Source organism: Pipistrellus kuhlii, unplaced genomic scaffold (assembly GCF_014108245.1).
Source record: "Pipistrellus kuhlii isolate mPipKuh1 unplaced genomic scaffold, mPipKuh1.p scaffold_m20_p_10, whole genome shotgun sequence".
NCBI lineage: Eukaryota > Metazoa > Chordata > Mammalia > Chiroptera > Vespertilionidae > Pipistrellus > Pipistrellus kuhlii.
In genome coordinates this window covers 16,556,700-16,573,665 of record NW_023425405.1, presented here as the reverse complement: position 1 = coordinate 16,573,665, position 16,966 = coordinate 16,556,700, and the positions used below count along the sequence as shown (strand labels likewise).

At 34.3% G+C, this 16,966-nt stretch overlaps 1 protein-coding gene across 2 annotated transcripts in view; it reads right to left on the bottom strand.

Moving 5' to 3' along the window:
* The window catches only part of NUP205 (nucleoporin 205), a 68,969-nt gene that overhangs the window by 49,881 nt on the left and 2,122 nt on the right, over nt 1–16,966 (bottom strand). For both annotated transcript variants that reach the window (XR_004986269.1, XM_036427854.1), the window contains exons 2-10: nt 14,990–15,132; nt 13,332–13,503; nt 11,380–11,524; nt 10,827–10,986; nt 10,143–10,371; nt 7,763–7,927; nt 4,187–4,362; nt 1,656–1,772; nt 1,346–1,483 (exon numbers count right to left, since the gene is read on the bottom strand). Coding sequence is in view for 1 of the 2 variants with exons in the window: in XM_036427854.1 (XP_036283747.1) it covers nt 1,346–1,483; nt 1,656–1,772; nt 4,187–4,362; nt 7,763–7,927; nt 10,143–10,371; nt 10,827–10,986; nt 11,380–11,524; nt 13,332–13,503; nt 14,990–15,132 (1,445 nt within the window). In the remaining variant the exon portion in view is untranslated. The remainder of the gene's footprint in view (nt 1–1,345; nt 1,484–1,655; nt 1,773–4,186; nt 4,363–7,762; nt 7,928–10,142; nt 10,372–10,826; nt 10,987–11,379; nt 11,525–13,331; nt 13,504–14,989; nt 15,133–16,966) is intronic.

The window sequence follows — 16,966 nt, the reverse complement described above, 5'->3', positions numbered from 1 at the left end:
TTTCGAGGCATGTGGGTGGGTGGGGACTTGACTCTGGTTCCAGTGGTGTGCCCAAGAGGAAGATTTTCATATACAGTTTACTAATTTTCTTTCATCTCTGACACTTATAGAGAAAGGGCGAATAGCAATATTAAAATATTTCCTCTAATTAATTCCTTTTTAATGTGCACAAATTTCATGCACTGGGTCACTAGTTTAGTATAAAGACCTGTAACCTGAAATGGTAGCATAAACATGTTTTTTTGTTTTGTGTTCCAGCCAATACCTACACTCCTGCAAGTTCACTTACTAGCTTTTTCTTACTTATTCTTTAAATCTATTATTAATAGCTAAAAATATTATTCAGAATCATTAGTTGGAACTCAGAACTAAAAATATAGAGATCGCTAGAAATTATTGTTAAACCTATTAGGTGTAACAATGGTTTTGTAATTATACAGAAAAACAGGCTTATTTTTAAGAGCTACTAACTTAACCAATGAGAAGTTAAATATCATGCTGCCTATAACTTACTTTAAAATAATCCAGTGAAATAAAAGTAGTAAAAATAAGACTAATAAATAAACCAAACATGGCAAAATGTTAGTAGCTATTAAATTAAGATGCTGGGTGTTCATTACAATTAATCTTTCTTTCATGTTTGAGAACTTTTATAGTAAAGTGGGAGTTTTTTTATCTCTAAAATTTTTAATAAATCCTTCTCTAAAACATTTTTAAGGGGAGAAAAATGAAACAATAAATGTAAGAAATCAGAAAAAAGAAGTGGTATCTGATGTTAGACTCAGGTGAAAATTAAATGAAAATTAAACACCTAAAGGCTTTTAGAACAGGAAATCCCAAAGACAGATGTGGCAATCTTATTTGCTACAGCATATCATACTTTAGTTAATGTAAGACAAAAAAATGAGCTTTTCCTACACTATCACTATCTTCTTACTCATATGCACTTTGTCATCAATGATAACTTCTAAGCTTCTTCCTTTAGTACTTGTACCTCTCCTATCTTCCCCAACTTAAGAATGATATGTATTGATTAGTGTCATGCCTTTGGAGGATAGACTAATACTAATAAAATTCAAATATGTTACACATAAAGAGACTAAGTACCTTTCCCATCTCTAATGATTTGACACATACCTAGTATGTTCTAAACACCTAACTACATAAAACTCCAAAATAATGAGAACTTAAATTTAAGAGTTTCAAATTTCCTTTAAAAGGAAAAGATGTAAATTTTTAAAGAATACATTAGTGGTCATTTGATGCAATAACATCAGAAAAAAACATGTTTCATGTTTTCAAGACTCCCAATTACCATCCCAGAGCAGGAAAGGGAAGAGCTCACCTGGCGTTGAGGGGGTCGCTGATGGGCCACTCCAAGGTAAGAACCTAGGATGGTGGTCGTCTGCAGAGGCTCTGAGGGACACCAATATTCCAAAGCAAGCTCCAGATTAAAAGGGTTCTTTCTATATAGCTCACCAATCTGCAAAGAGTAAGCATGACTGTGGGAAAATGCCATAACTCAAAAATTACTTTTAAATGAAAATTTACATTTTTAATGAATTCACTTAAGAAATTAGAACTAAAATTTCCCAAAGTTAAAGAAAAAATAATGGAAGAAGGGAGATGACAATCCACCCAATGAAATGTCTTACCAGGAGCATTAAATGTTCCAGATCCCTTCTAAGTGAGATGGGGGGCTCATTGCCCATCTGCATGCTCATGTGAATCATTCGAGCGTCTTCATCTGCCCGATTCCTCAACTGCTTCACCTAACAAAAGTGTTACATATGGTTTAAGATGTAAGTTTATTACACAGGTGAACAATACTGAAAGCAAGAAATCAGGCATTTGAAAGTGATTACATAAAAGAAAAACGGTTTAAATATCAATTCCACTTTAATCACATGAAAAAATAGGGAAGACATTTTATTGTAAATAAATTCATAATTTATAGTATCTTAAAATTTCCACTACAGAAAAGTTGAGTCTAACTACAGTGTTTCTGAATGGAAACATTACTGACATTTTGGGCAGGACATTTCTTCACTCATCCTGAACAATGAAGGATGGTTAGGTCCCTGGACTATCTACTAACTACCAAAAACACTGCAAGAGTTAATGTAATAAACAAAACTAGTCCCATGCATTTCCTAAACACACTGTGAAGGACACAGCCCTGGTTGAGAACTATTCCCTTACAACATTTGTGTGTACTAAATGCCAACTGAAATAAAAAACTCTTGCTTCCTTAAAAAAAAAAAAGCTAGATAAATCCAGAATTATAATTGGAGATTCCAACAATCCTCCCTCAATAGTCAACAGAACAAGTACACAGAAAATCAGTATGGATATGAAAGACTTGAACAACACTATCAACCCAATGATCAAAGACATCTCAAAAATAGAAAATATATTAAATAGAACAAAAAAGAAAATAGTGGTAAGGTATATACACATATTGGTAAGGTATGTACACATATAATACCTTAACAAAAAAAAAATGAGGAAAAAAAGAAAAGAAAATAGAACATACCAAAATTGTGACACAGCTAAAGCAGTAGTAACTTGAGATAAATATATAATATTAAATCCTTATATTAGAAAAAAAGAAAGGTTTCAAATTAATAATCTTGGCCTCTAACTTAAGAAAAATGAGGTTATATTAAACCCAAAGCAAAAGGAATAATATAATAAAGAGCAAAATTAAAAGCAGTGAAATAAAGTATTAAAAAATCAATGAAGCCAAATCAATAAAATGGATAAACCTCTAGCCAGGTTAAATAAGAAACAAAAGGAGAAGACACAAATTAGCAATATTAAGGTTGAAAAAGAAAATATCACTACAGATCCTATACACATGAAAAATGTAATACAAGAATAATAGGGAAAACTTCATACCAATCAATTTGAATAGACAAATTCACTGACAGACACAAATCACCAAAGCTCATTTAAGAAAAATAGACAACCTAAATAGTCCTATGTCTATTTTTAAAAATTATAGTATCCCAAAATTATGAATAAATTCATTATTTATTCTACCCAAGTCACTTATGATTCTGATTAATCAAATAACTCTCATCCTTCATTTCCAGATACCATTATTATTCCATAATCAAAGGCCCATCTATACTACTAATTAGGAAAAACTTTAAGCCTTAAAGTTTCTAAGGTTTCATTTCTGCAAATGTAAAATGAAAGGATTAACAGGCTTCTTTCTATTCCAAATTCTGTGATTTTATCAAGTCCTTTAAGATTGATGAAGGTTCAAGCTACCTGTTAAGTATTCCTTGATTATTCTAGTCCAAAATGAGATATACTTAGGTTAAATAAAACCACAGTAATTTAGTGTCTATTCTTCTCATTTACTTACTATTACTATTTGTGTTTTTCTGTGTATATATATCTTATCTCTCCAACTAAGTTATAAATTCTTTGCTGGCAGGCAAATGAATCTCTTACTTTTTTGGATCAAGCCCTTTATTCAAAAGTAGCCTTTGTATTGGTTTCTTTAATCCATTAAGTTACCTGTATCCATGCAGAAACAAACCCACTTATATAATTAAGAATCTAGCCCTAGCTGGTTTGGCTCAGCGGATGGAGAGTTAACCTACAGACAGAAGGGTCCCGGGTTTCAATTCTAGTTAAGGGCACATGCCAGGGTTTGGGGCTCAGTCCCCAGTAGGTGGCGTGCAGGAGGCAGCCAATCAATGATTCTCATCATTGATATTTCAATCTCTTCCTCTCCCTTCCTCTCTAAAATCAATAAAAAATATTTTTTAAAAAGGTTTAAATAATTATCTATGAAACAAGATTTTCCTCTATGCCTTCCAAATCATGTATAAAAATATACATAAGGCAACTTAGCATCAATCCCTAGGATAGCAAGGTGTTAATAATTTTCTATCCATACAAGCATTTTCATTTAACTATTACTTTCTCATTATAAACCATCCTCAATGTGAAATATTTTTTAGTTTATTCTCAGTTAACAGGTTTTATTATTTCACTGTCATGAATCACAAACTAATTCACAAGCTGTAACACAACTACTACAAATTTTAATCTATATTAAAAGTTTTTATTAGTTTCTAAAACATAAGATTAGTTCATTATTAAGTTTTAAATTATTTTATAAAATTCTTTTACTAGTTTTTACTCATCCTAAATTAATTCCACCTACCTTCATTGGCATAAGTGCAAGGAAATCTGTGATGAGATTGTGGATTCTACGAATATAAAATTCGTCCTGATAGAAGTTTTCTGACACCACTACGGATTCAGTGAGGAACAGGAAAACATTGTCAGCAATTGCGAGCTCTGCCATTGCTTCATCTGCTTCTGTGAATTCAGCAACAGCTAAAAATATATTTACACAAACAGCACACAAAATATTAAGTTCTTTAAACTAGAGTATAATATTTCATATTATTTTGTTGATGTTTCAAATTTGCTCAACCTCCTAGCATGTGCTATGCTCAAAATAAAGACTGTAACTCTAATTCACAAACCCCAAGAAGTACTGAAAAATACATAGAAAATCACATGCTTTCATAGTAACATTATGAGTGATAAAAAATTACATCAGAAATATACGATGTAACACTGATGTAGTCAGGGAGCTATTATTAAAGCATCAACTTCTAAAAAAGTATGCTAAAGTTTTAATCTAAATAAAATTATCTGGACCATTCAGAAAAAAGTCTTCACAGCACAAAAGTCAGACCAAAACCTGAATGACACTTAAGTAGCAAAAACTGAAAAACAAATCTTAACCTAAAGACTTTCTGTTAGCTTTCTATTTGGAAATTTCAAACAGATTATCTAAAAAAAAAAAAAAGACCGAACTTCCACATACCCAGCACCTAGCTTCAATATTATCTATTATTCTCATTTCATCTAGATCTCCAAGCATTCCCCGTCTACCAAAATTAGATACAAGCAAATTTCAGACCATTTAACATTTCACTCATATGTATTTCAAAAAGAAAATAAACCACATATACATAATACCATTATCATATCTTAAAAAAAAAATTCCCAATATCAAATATCCAGACAGTAGTCAAATTTACAATTGTCTCATAAATGTTATAAAAGATTGTTTTCCTTTTTGCTTTTATAATTTGTGCAGTTTGTTTGCTTGGAACTGGATCCATAAAAAGTTTACAACACAATTAACTGATACATCTATAGGCTCCTACTACATCGCTTAAATTTTTCCCTTGCCCTCTCTTTGCTGAAAAACTGGAACTTTGATCCTATAGTTTTCCATGTGGCATGTGGTGTGGCATACATCCCATCCCAAAGGTGCAGTTAACATTTCTGTCCTCTGATTATACTAAAAATTAGCAGTTTTATCTGGAGATCTGATCTAACTGACATTCAATTTTTTTGGTAATTGTATATCCTAGGTGAAGTTGTGTCCTCCCATCAAAAAATATATTGCTGATTACTTTTAAATTTTACACATAAACCAGCTAGTTAACTTTGCTGTAATCTGGCTTTAGAAAAGAACATCCACATAGCTTATTCTGCTTGGCTGTCTTAGAGACCAAATACACAGTGTGCTACGGAAAATATTTCCACTTTCTTGAAAAGGGTCAGGAACAGATATAAAGCAGGACAATCTCAAACCGAGGGTTTTTATTTTGTATTTTGAAATAAAGCCTACATATCTACCTATTCCATGAAAACTCTTTGGGAACAAAATAGTTCCCTAATTCTTAGGATTAATAATGATTACTGAAATTATTAAGTAGATATTAATAATAATAATTTCAAACCTTCACTTAAACTCATAAATGTTGGAATTAAAACTGCATGATGATCAATTCAAGAACTATTTATGGGAGACTAGATAATAAGTGGCATTAATAGTTTAATGTAAACTGAATTTTAACGTTAAAATCAGTATATCAAACTTTGTATAGTTTGGTAAAATTCCAAACATACCTTTATAAAATAATATAATAAATGTTTGATAAGATTTCTCAGAAGTCTATGAAGAAAATAGAAACTAATTTTTCAAAATCAAGATTTTTGTTAAAACTTGTATTATTTCAAGAAATATAAAATAAGTCTTTTCTAGCAATTTTTAATCAAATTTATAAAAATATTTTTATAGTTTAAAAATGTTAATATAATATCCCTAATTATCAAAGCTTATAAAAGGGTATGCACATGTAAAGCTAAAGAGATTAAGTAGCCAAAGATCTAGGACTTGAAACGGGGTCTGGATTCCCAGCCTATCCTTACTTACTCTTCTATAGCCAACTATAGCATATTGCATGGTGTCTCTACAGATCAGGGGATAGTACAGTAAATTATAGCAAAAGAATCTGATTAACCATCACATAGCCACTTAAAAGATTAAAAGGTAATTTTATGCCAGAAAAGTATTTAAATAAGACTTGTAAATCAATAGAGGGATATACTCCAGAAACAGAATTTGTACATACATATAAATGACAAATTAGCCACCTATCAGCTTTAATATAAAAAACTTTTGTCCCTAGCTGGTTTGGCTCAGTGAATAGAACATCAGCCTGAAGACTGAAGGGCCGGGTTCAATTCCAATCAAGGGCATATGCCTGGGTTACTGCGGGCTCAATCCACAGAAAGGGGCATGCATGAGGTAGCCAATCAATGATTTTCTCATCACTGATATTTCTATTTCTCTCTCTCTCTCTCTCCTCTCTGATATCAATAAAAACAAATTTAAAACAAACAAACAAAAAAAAACACTTAATACAAAAATGCTTTGTGTAGCCCCCTTGGGAATAGCATGTCAACTATGAAAAAATGGTCTGGAATCATTATATTACAAATAGTCCCTTGGATGTTGAATACCTTTCAACACAATCTCAATAAAAATACTACGTAAATGTAAAAAAAGTTCTGAAATCATACAAATGATAAAACACTGGAATCTGTTGACATTCCAAGACTAGAAAACATTGACATGAATTACAAATTTTTTTTTGAAGATCAATTTAATTAAAAATCTCTGAATTACAAATTTTAATAAAAATCTTCCCAAATCTAAAGGATCAAAGTTCCAGTTTTTCAGCAATGAGTTATCTTCCCTCATAAAAGGTTTGAAATGTGAATAAATAGTAAAGAAATAGTAAAGAAACATTTACTATAAAAACAAGTGACAACTCTTGGACTTCAAATTATAATGAAAGCATAGTTCTCATCCAGTTAGAGTACACCACTACTTGAGTATGGTAATTACATGAATGTAAACAGCACAACAGAATATGTTACAAGTGAGTAACAAACTGTTAAGTCAGAATCCCACATCCATTCATTTTTTTAAATATTTTAATTGATTTTAGGGAGACAGAGAGAAATTGTGATCAGTTGCCTCCCATTCAGGACAGAACCTGAAACCTGATCATGTACCCTGACTAGGAATCAGAAATAAACCAGCAACCTTTTGGCACACAGGAGGAAGCGCAACCAACTGAGCCATACCAGCCAGAACCCACATCCATTCTTGATTGACCCAAAGATCTCTTTTCTAATATACTACTAGTATTTATAAGGTAAATAGTATTTCATATAATTTCTTTTGGGAGACAAAGGGGGGAAAAGGTCTGTATTTTACCACTTTAACGAAGTTTCAATTAATACAACTCTAGATACTCTTCCTATGCTCCTTCTTATATATGCCAAAAATAAGATCCTTTCCAAAATACCATTAAAACTAATATGATCTTTCTCATAACAAAATTACCTACAACCAATTTACCTGTCACATCAGGTAACTGAGATATTCCCCTCAATGCCAGTGCCCAGGCAAGTCGAACAGTGGCTTGCAGCCCAGGCAGTTTCCAAGGCTGTGAGTCTTGAAGGCGAGAGTGAACTGATGCAATGTACTGTCTCTCAGTCAAGAGTGGAAGTTGATGAATCATATCTGAAAACACAAAAATAGACCACTATGGGAAAAGTAGAAAAATTTTCACTGTGATATACAGAAATGTCTAAAAGTCACAGAATTCTCAAATTATGATTAACACTAAGGTTTGACAAGCCAAAAATTGTACACAAACTAAAAACAAAAGAAAAAATCAACCATAACCCTAAATTTTAATTCTATTATTTCCAGTGGATTATACATGTACTATAATTAAATTAGAAAAATAAATCCCTACTCGTTTTCTGTACATAAATTCTAAAATGTAAATCAACGCTACTTAAAAATCAAAACAGAATCTTACTATAATAGATAAATAAGCCTGAATTTAAAATACTAAATAAAAACTGACCAAAACAAAGAATGCAAATTGCAAATAAGTACCTACTCTGATTGTAACATAAATGAAATAAACAAATGATAATTTAAGAATTTTCAATTTAATTTCATTTGTACTAGGATATCTCAAAGCAAAGAATTCTTAATAAAATTAATAAATAAAAGAATTCATTTATTTTACGTCATTATTTTCTTATATTCATTTTTTTAAATTTATTTTAATTTTATCAAGAGGAAGGGGGGTGAAAGAGAAACATCAATTGGTTGCCTCGCACGCAACCTGATCAGAGTTTGCACCCACAACCTGGGTATGTGCTCTGGCTGGGAATCAAACCCACCATCTTTTAAGAGTATTGGACGACATTCCAACCAACTGAGCCACATCAGCCAGAGCTCTTATAAGTTCTTTTGATGTCATCTTGTGAATAATTAGTTCAGTGATTCCCAACCATTAAAAAACACATTCTTTAATTTCCTATACTTTCAAAGGTTCTGTCTACTATTGTACATACACTAATAATTCACTTCTCCCATTTATTAATCAAAGATATATAAAACATTAAGGGCATGTACCTTGGTTGTGGGCACATCCCCAATAGGAAGTGTGCAGGAGGCAACTGAATCAATGTTTCTCTCTCATTGATGTTTCTAACTTTCTATCGCTCTCATTCCTTGTAAAAAACAAACAAACAATAAAATATATTTAAAAAGTAAGGTATGGCCCTGGCCAATTTGCCCCAGTGGATAGAGCATTGGCCTGTGGACTCAGATTCGATTCCGGTCAGGGACATGTATTTTGGTTGCAGGCACATCCTTGGTAGGGGGTGTGCAAGAGGCAACTGATTGATGTTTCTCATAAATATTTCTGGCTCTCTATCCCTCTCCCTTCCTCTCTGTAAAAAAAATCAATAAAATATATGTTTTTAAAAAAAAAAGATATATAAAACATAAATGAGATAACCAACCTAAACACCTGAAATTGATACAATTGCAACCTAATGCCAAAACCTTTAATTATTAGCCTATGAAATTTCCCAGGCATTTCATTAAGCTTTGGAAACTACCTACTTACAAACTTCCATTAATACAGCCTACTCCTACTTAATTCTGTCCTTCATTGCACTCACTACAGGAAATCTGACCAATGCGCTAATTGGCAGCATTCTATAGGAGCACAGGTGCTGCTTATTCTATGACACACAGTCTGTGTGACAACTTGATTGAAGAAAGAGGGCAACTGTGTTTTAAATAAGCCTTTCCTAGCAGCTAAGGATAGCCACCAGATGAGTGGAAAATGTCCATTCTCTTCACATACCTAATGAAAGGAGAGGTGGATGATATAATCAAAAGTGAACAGGGATAATTGTTGGAATAATTATAAATATCTATACATTAAATGGCAATAATCTTCCTTTGCGGTAATCATTTTTTAGGTCCTCAGTTCTAAGCAGTAATTGGTTATGTGATTAGCAAGTAAAATTTTGTCTACTTCAGAGAAAATGTAAGTCAAAATGATATATTACTAAAAATGAGTTATCCTCCCTTAGAATATTTTCATAAAAGGTTTGAAATGTGAATAAATAGTAAAGAAACAGGCAATTAAGTAAATTAGGTAGGTGTAACTCATGAACATGTATTACTTAACCTTTAACACATTCCCATTGCAAAATCCAACAGGACAACAGAAACATCTAGTAGGATTATAATTGTTTTTTAAATATAATCTTATATCTAAACAAGTATGGCTGAATTGCACACAAAGAAATAAGTACAATTTTTAACTTTAGTAGCTAAAATATCACCCTTCTTAAATGTTATCTCCATAATTTTATTAATAAGTATAAAATAGTGTAATAATAGGTATAAAACCCAATACCATCGCGCTCCTCTGTGCTTTGTTCTATAAAACTGATATCAAAGCAGTACAGAAGTGCCATGAGAAGAGCCAGATTCACCGCGTCCAAAGAGCCATTAGCCTCAACTGTCACTCTTTCCAAATGTCCAATAAGGAGCAGAGTGTCATCTTTGCCTAATGGTGTCTGGCAAGCCCAGGAGAAAATGCTTTCTGCCAGAGACTGCCTGCACTCCTTGATGAGGTCGGAAACCTATAAATAAGAATGTATGATTAAATATGTACATAGTAAACATGTATCAAATAAAAGTATATAAATAAATCACAGTGAAGCCTGGTCTTATTCCAAAATCTCAACTATCTTTTTAAATAAAAGATAACTAAATAAATGTATCTGGCCCCTATAATCTCATCTCTGGAATTCTAAACAAATCATATTGTTAATTCCTTATTCTTAAGTTCCAAGCTCCAGTGTGGAATAACCAATTTCTTGAAAAGTTCATTCCAAAAAGAGAAGTAGAATGGCACAAAAGGGACTAGAAAGAACCTAAAACAACCACAAGTCTATTTTTGCAGACACAGCTGCCTACACACTTAAATACATATTACTAATTTTCTTATGCCTGCACTTAAAGAATATTCTAATTGTCATGACTTTTCTGCCTCTGAGATTTGACAACCCATGATTTGATCTTGTTGAAAACTTGCCTCTTTGCGATGCTTTTCACTGCCCAAACCTCTCTCACGCTGTAGTTTCTCAAACTCATTGTTCACATCAATCTGTGACAGCAGAGTAAGGACTTTGTAAGTCAACCCTTGCTCCATTAGTTCATCTGTAAAGCGTGTTGTCATGGAAACCAGTTCTGGACTGTAATGAAAAGAAAACAATAAACAAAGTTATAATGAATAGTAATGGTTATGCTTCCTCATCAGATGGATACAGCAAATACTTTTTAAATAATAATTGTTACATTACTGGTAACAACCAAAATGAATTATATCCTAGGTATCTTCATCCTTTTTAGATCACTGGTTTTCAATACGCTTCTAACCATAAATACCTGAATAATTTTTTATTTGTAAAAAACATCAAGTACATTTAACCTGTTGTGTCACTTGTGGCAGAATAAGGTAATATTTATAACATATTACACACATTACTTAAATTACATATATGAAGGAGAAATTTTTATTGTTTCTATAATTATAATCCTTCAAGTAATTTCTGATTACCCCCTGAAATCCTAAGAAGCAAACAGACCTGAGTTCAAGGGTCCATGTCTTTCCTCGTCTAGACTGTATCAAGGCTTTCAGAGAGTTCGCAATGCATCGCTTTCCATCCCAATACAGAAGAACAGCTACTAATCCTCTGGTGAGGCCAGGAAAATGTGGCTGCTGGTGCTCTCCTAGAAAAGAAAATTGAGAAATAATTTAGGAAATAAGCACCTGTGTCAGGACGAGACAAAAATCACTATACCAATGTCCAAAGAAATCACAGACATTCAGGGCTTAAGGGTCCTTAAGGGCCCTCTCCTTCAAACGTCCACCCACTGTCTTATTATCTTTCAGCTGAAATCTTTCAAATATTTGGAAGTTTCTTCCCCTAGAGCCTTTTCTGAAACTTAAACGGCCTTTTCTTGTGTTTTATCTTCTTTACTCACCCTTTTAACTGCTCATCTTTGAGTAAATTTTACTTTGCATTTTTTAAAGCACCCTGCCTATAATTTGTTTCATTTCCTATGGTTTTTTTCTCCCCTTAGTCCAGTCACTCCTCCACTCCATTCCCTTCTGTTCCCCAAGTTCATCCCACTGCTTCATACCTTTGTACAGGCAACTGCTACTGATGGATGCCCTTGGTCCTCCCAAGTGCACACCTAATCCATTTGATATATGTCTTTTCGTTTTAACACTTCAGCCTCATGATATTTGTGAAGACTTCTCTGTTACACCCAAGGACAATTTAACCCTCTGCCCTCCAGACCATCACTAAATCATGCACAAACCTGCATTAATGTACTTAATGTTTCATAAATATTTGTATCCATACTGGTATCCATGTCTTTCTCAATTACTAGACTATGGGCTTTTTTACACTAGTTGAGATTTTATTCATCTTTATGTCCCTAGAATCTTAACATAGTGCCTGGCTTATGATAGGTATAAAATAAATGTTTGTTAAGTATAAGTACTGAGTAAAACTCAAGCATGTCAAGTTAACATCTCCATCACAGAATGGGGAAACTACATTACCTATTCTCAATATCATACTTCTTTTAATGCAGCCTTAGTTCAAAAGGTCAAAAGGGGATTTTGGCAGTCACATGATATCTTTAGACATATTAACTTTCTTTCAATTAAAAAGCTTACATGGTTCCTCTGTTATAATTTGAATGAATTGCTTATTTTATGGGGATTTCTATCTTTTCTCTCTATAGCAGCCAGAGAAATAATTCAAGGCTATTCCAGATTATATCAATCTTCTGCTTAAAGCTCCTGCCTACAACTTCCCATTGCAATTAGAATAAAATCCAAATTAATTTTCATGGCTTGGAAGATTATATTTCTGCTCTATCCTGGTCTTCCTTCACTCTCCCTGTCACCTAATGTTCCCACCACAGAGGTCTTTTTGTCCTTTTGCAAGCCTTTGTTCTCACCTCAAGCACTAGAACACCTTCCTCCAAACTCTGGCATTTGCTATCATGCAGGTCAGGTCAAAGTCTCAATCTCAAAGAGACCTTCTCTAAGTACCCTATTTAAAGTTGTCCCACCTTTCTACCTCCTACTGCTTTATTTTCTTCTGAGAACTCAGTGTTATTGAAATTATCTTATTTTGTCCTATTGGCAGAATCACCCCCTCAAAAAGAAACTCCAAAAAAGCAGTGACCTTATCTTCTAACTTATTATATGACAATAAATGCTTTGTGCTATTATGTAAAGTTTCTGAGATGTAGCCAATGATTCTCTGCCAGTGAACTACCATAGAAAAGCTTATCTTAAAAGTTAAATTACTTTTAACACTTCCAGTGACTCAACTAAAGCTTTCTATTAGCCAAAGAGAAACAAAAGAAAATTATTTTGAATATAGTTTTTCATGTAAACAGCATCCTTACAAGCTATTCTGGAAACTGAATTATATTCCACTTTAAAGTTCGAGTGAATAATTTTATAATATTCTTTCCGCCTTACCATAGATTCAGTTAAACGTCAACCTACCAGCAAGGAGAAGCTCAACAGCTGCCAGTTCTCCAATGTCAAACAGGTCGCTGAGGATAAAGGCTTCTTTAATGAGCTGCTCAGGAAGAAGCCGGGTTCCCTGTTGACCCTGGATGGCGACTCCCTCTGTGCTGGCTTTCTGAACCTTCTCATGTTGTTGAACATTTTTTGGCTACAATGGTAAAAATAAATAAGGTCATGTAATAAGAAAAGTACATTGAAGACAAAGGTCTTAAACTGTTACCTAAAGAAATTTATTCATAAGGCAGCCTGGTAACATGACAAAAGAATACTTCTTAACAGATAATCTACAATTAGACTTTTATGAGGTAACATTTCATATCACCTTCACCTTTTTATACTATTACTACCTTCTCAATAATGACTCTTGCTGAACTCTGAACTATGAAATTTTTAGAAAGCACACAAAATAGCAGATTATTTTTCAAGTGTCTAAGGAACTTTTCTAATTATATATTTAAAAAAAATAAGTTCATCAATCGGGAAATAAATGGACATATAAATTGTTGAAATAGTGGGCTAATAACAGTTTATTAATATAGTATTAAAAATGTAGTCTTATCCTCAAAAAAGTCTTACAACTTAGTTCAAATACTTAATGAATGGTGTAACAAATTACTTGATGGATCATACAACCGTAGAAATTTACACTTTACAAAAAAGGCCATTTAATCTGACTTCTCTATAAACAGATGGGAAAACTGATGCCCGGAAAAGTCAGATAACTTGCCCTTGGGCATAAACCTCCAGTGGCAGAGCCAAGACTAGAACTCAACTCAACTGGCTCTCGGGCTAGGACTCTTTCTAATAAGAATAGCTAAAAAGCTAAAGAGCAAAAGCCATTCCTGGTAAAACAAATTCATAAACAGTTCTTATATGATCTTGTTAATCTATATAAGAAAATTGCACTGAAACCGGTTTGGCTCAGTGGATAGAGTGTTGGCCTGCAGCCTGAAAGGCCCCAGGTTCGATTCCGGTCAATGGCAGGTATGTTGGTTGCGGGCACATCCCCAGTAGGGAGTTTGCAAGAGGCAGCTGATCGATGATTCTCTCTCATCAATGTTTCTAACTCTCTATCCCTCTCTTCCTCTCTGTAAAAAAGTCAATAAAATATATTTAATAAAAAAATTGCTAAACAGCAAGAAAAGGAGTTTCCAAACACAAATCCCCTCCACTTAAGTACTCTATTCCTAGATGAAAGGATTTCAAGATGCAGTAACTAATGATATGCAAGCACTGATTAGTTCAGCTAACACAACTCACAAAACATTATAAAGAGTTAAAATTTTGAAGTATACCTGAAAACAGAAAAAATAATCACTCTTACTGAACTTAGATGTATTAACTTTAAGTCAGAAATTCCAAAGACGCTGATTTTTCTAGAATATACTGAACTTTCTAAGTTGTACTCAAATATTATTAAGCTACCTCCTAGCTAGAGATACATCAATATTAACTTCTATAGAAAGCAAAAAGACAACTGCTTTTATAAAAAATTACATTTTTAGAGAAAATTTGAATCAATGGACCAGAACAAGTAACATATTCATTCATATGCATTAAGAGTTTACATATTCATTTGATCATTTAAAAAAAAAAAGCAGCAAATCCAAGAAGCAAAAAAGAAAATTTCCTACTGGGTTTCTGAACAATGAGATGAAGTCAGGTTTATGTTTCTTCAAAATCATGTCAAGAAGGTGGACAGCTTCAGGTTGTCTTCTCCAAAGGACATTTCCCACCGTTTGCCAAATGTCTTTATAAGGACCCCATAGACTAGCAGCTTAAAGAAAAAAAAAAAATAAAACCAGCATTAAATAAAACACATATTTGGAAAATAATTGCATGGGGTGGGGGGGGAGGGGGGGTCTCTCAGCCCAGCCTGTACCTTCTCCAATCTGGGACCCCTTGAGGGATGTCCAACTTTCCGTTTAGGCCCGATCCCACTGGCTGGCTCCCAACCACTAGCCTGCCTGTTTGCCCCTAACTGCTTTTGTTGCCAACCTGATCACCCCCTAACAATTCCCCTGCCAGCCTGATTGACGTCTAACTGCTCCCCTGCCGGCTTGACTGCCCCTAACTGTCCTTCCCTGCAGGCCTGGTCCCCCCCCAACTGCCATCCCCTGCAGGCCTGGTCACCCCTAACTGCCCTCCCTTAATGGGCTAGTTCCCCCCAACTGCCCTCCCCTGCAGGCCTGTCCCTCCCTTGCATGCTTGGTCCCTTCCAATGGCCCTCCCCTGCTGGCCATCTTGTGTCCACATGAGGGCTGCCATCTTTGACCATATGGGGGTGGCCATCTTGTGGGTTGGAGTGGCAGTCAATTTGCATATTACTCTTTTATTAGATAAGATTTTAATCATGCTCACAGCTACTTTAAAATATGCTAAACTAGCTGAAGCCAGTTTGGCTCAGTGGTAGAGCGTCAGTCTGCAGACTGAAAGGTCCCAGGTTCAATTCTGGTCAAGGGCATGTACATTGGTTATAGGCACATCCCCAGTAGGGGGTGTGCAAGAGGCAGCTGTTCGATGTTTCTCTCTCATCAAAGTTTCTAGCTCTCTATCTCTCTCCCTTCCTCTCTGTAAAAAATCAATAAAATATATTTTTTTAAAAAGTGGGAGTTAACTTAGAGGTCAGAGGTGAGGACGTGCATCCCGGGAAGACAGGACAGTATGTGGGTTCCAAAGCAATAGGGACACTACACTTCCAGAGAAGTGAGAAGCCCAGGAGCTGGCGTACAGAAATTAAGGTGTTGGCAAGGGAGGCAACTGCCACACCCTTCAGGGCTTACAAGCGCCTGTTAAGGATTTTGGTCTTTATCCTAAAAGATCAAGCAAGATAAAGACTAAAAATGTCTGCTGCATTTTTTAGGACGGAGGGGTCGGTTGGAAGTTAAAAATGAAACACTGTCAAACAGTGTCAAAGGTTGCACTAACAAGCCATACCTTTACTCAGCCAGTGTGACACAAGTTACAATGCTAGCAAGTCATACAGCTGTAGGCCTCGTAACTTCTCCGTTTTTCTCCCTCTACGACTCCTTGATTTTTTTGAATTGTGGTTTTAAAAAAACACACACACATCTAACAGAATTTACTATCTTAAACATTTTTAGGCATACAGTTCAGCAGTGTGAAATGCATTCATTGTTGTACATCAGATCTCCATAACTTTTTCATCTTGCAAAACTGAAACTTTGTACCCATTCAACAGCTCCTCGTTTCCACCTTCCCCCAGCCACGGGCAACCAACATTCTATGTTTCTAGGAGTTTTGACCACTTTAGATACCTCATCTAAGTGGGATCACAGGATTTCTTTTTGTGATTAGCTTACTTCACTTCAATGTCCTGAAGGTTCTTCCATATTGTAGCATGTGACAGGACTTCCTTTTCAAGGTTAATAATATTCTACTGTATTGTATATGCCACAGTGTTTATCCATTTATCCACCTATGGACACAAGTTGCTTCCTTAGGATTTAGTTTTATCTATCTATCTATCTATCTATCTATCTATCTATATTCTCTCCTGATTCCTGGCTTTTCAAGATGTTTTCTTTCTATTTTGCCAATTAAACACTCTTGCCACAAGACCTGATTATACAATGTATACCCTTTGGCTG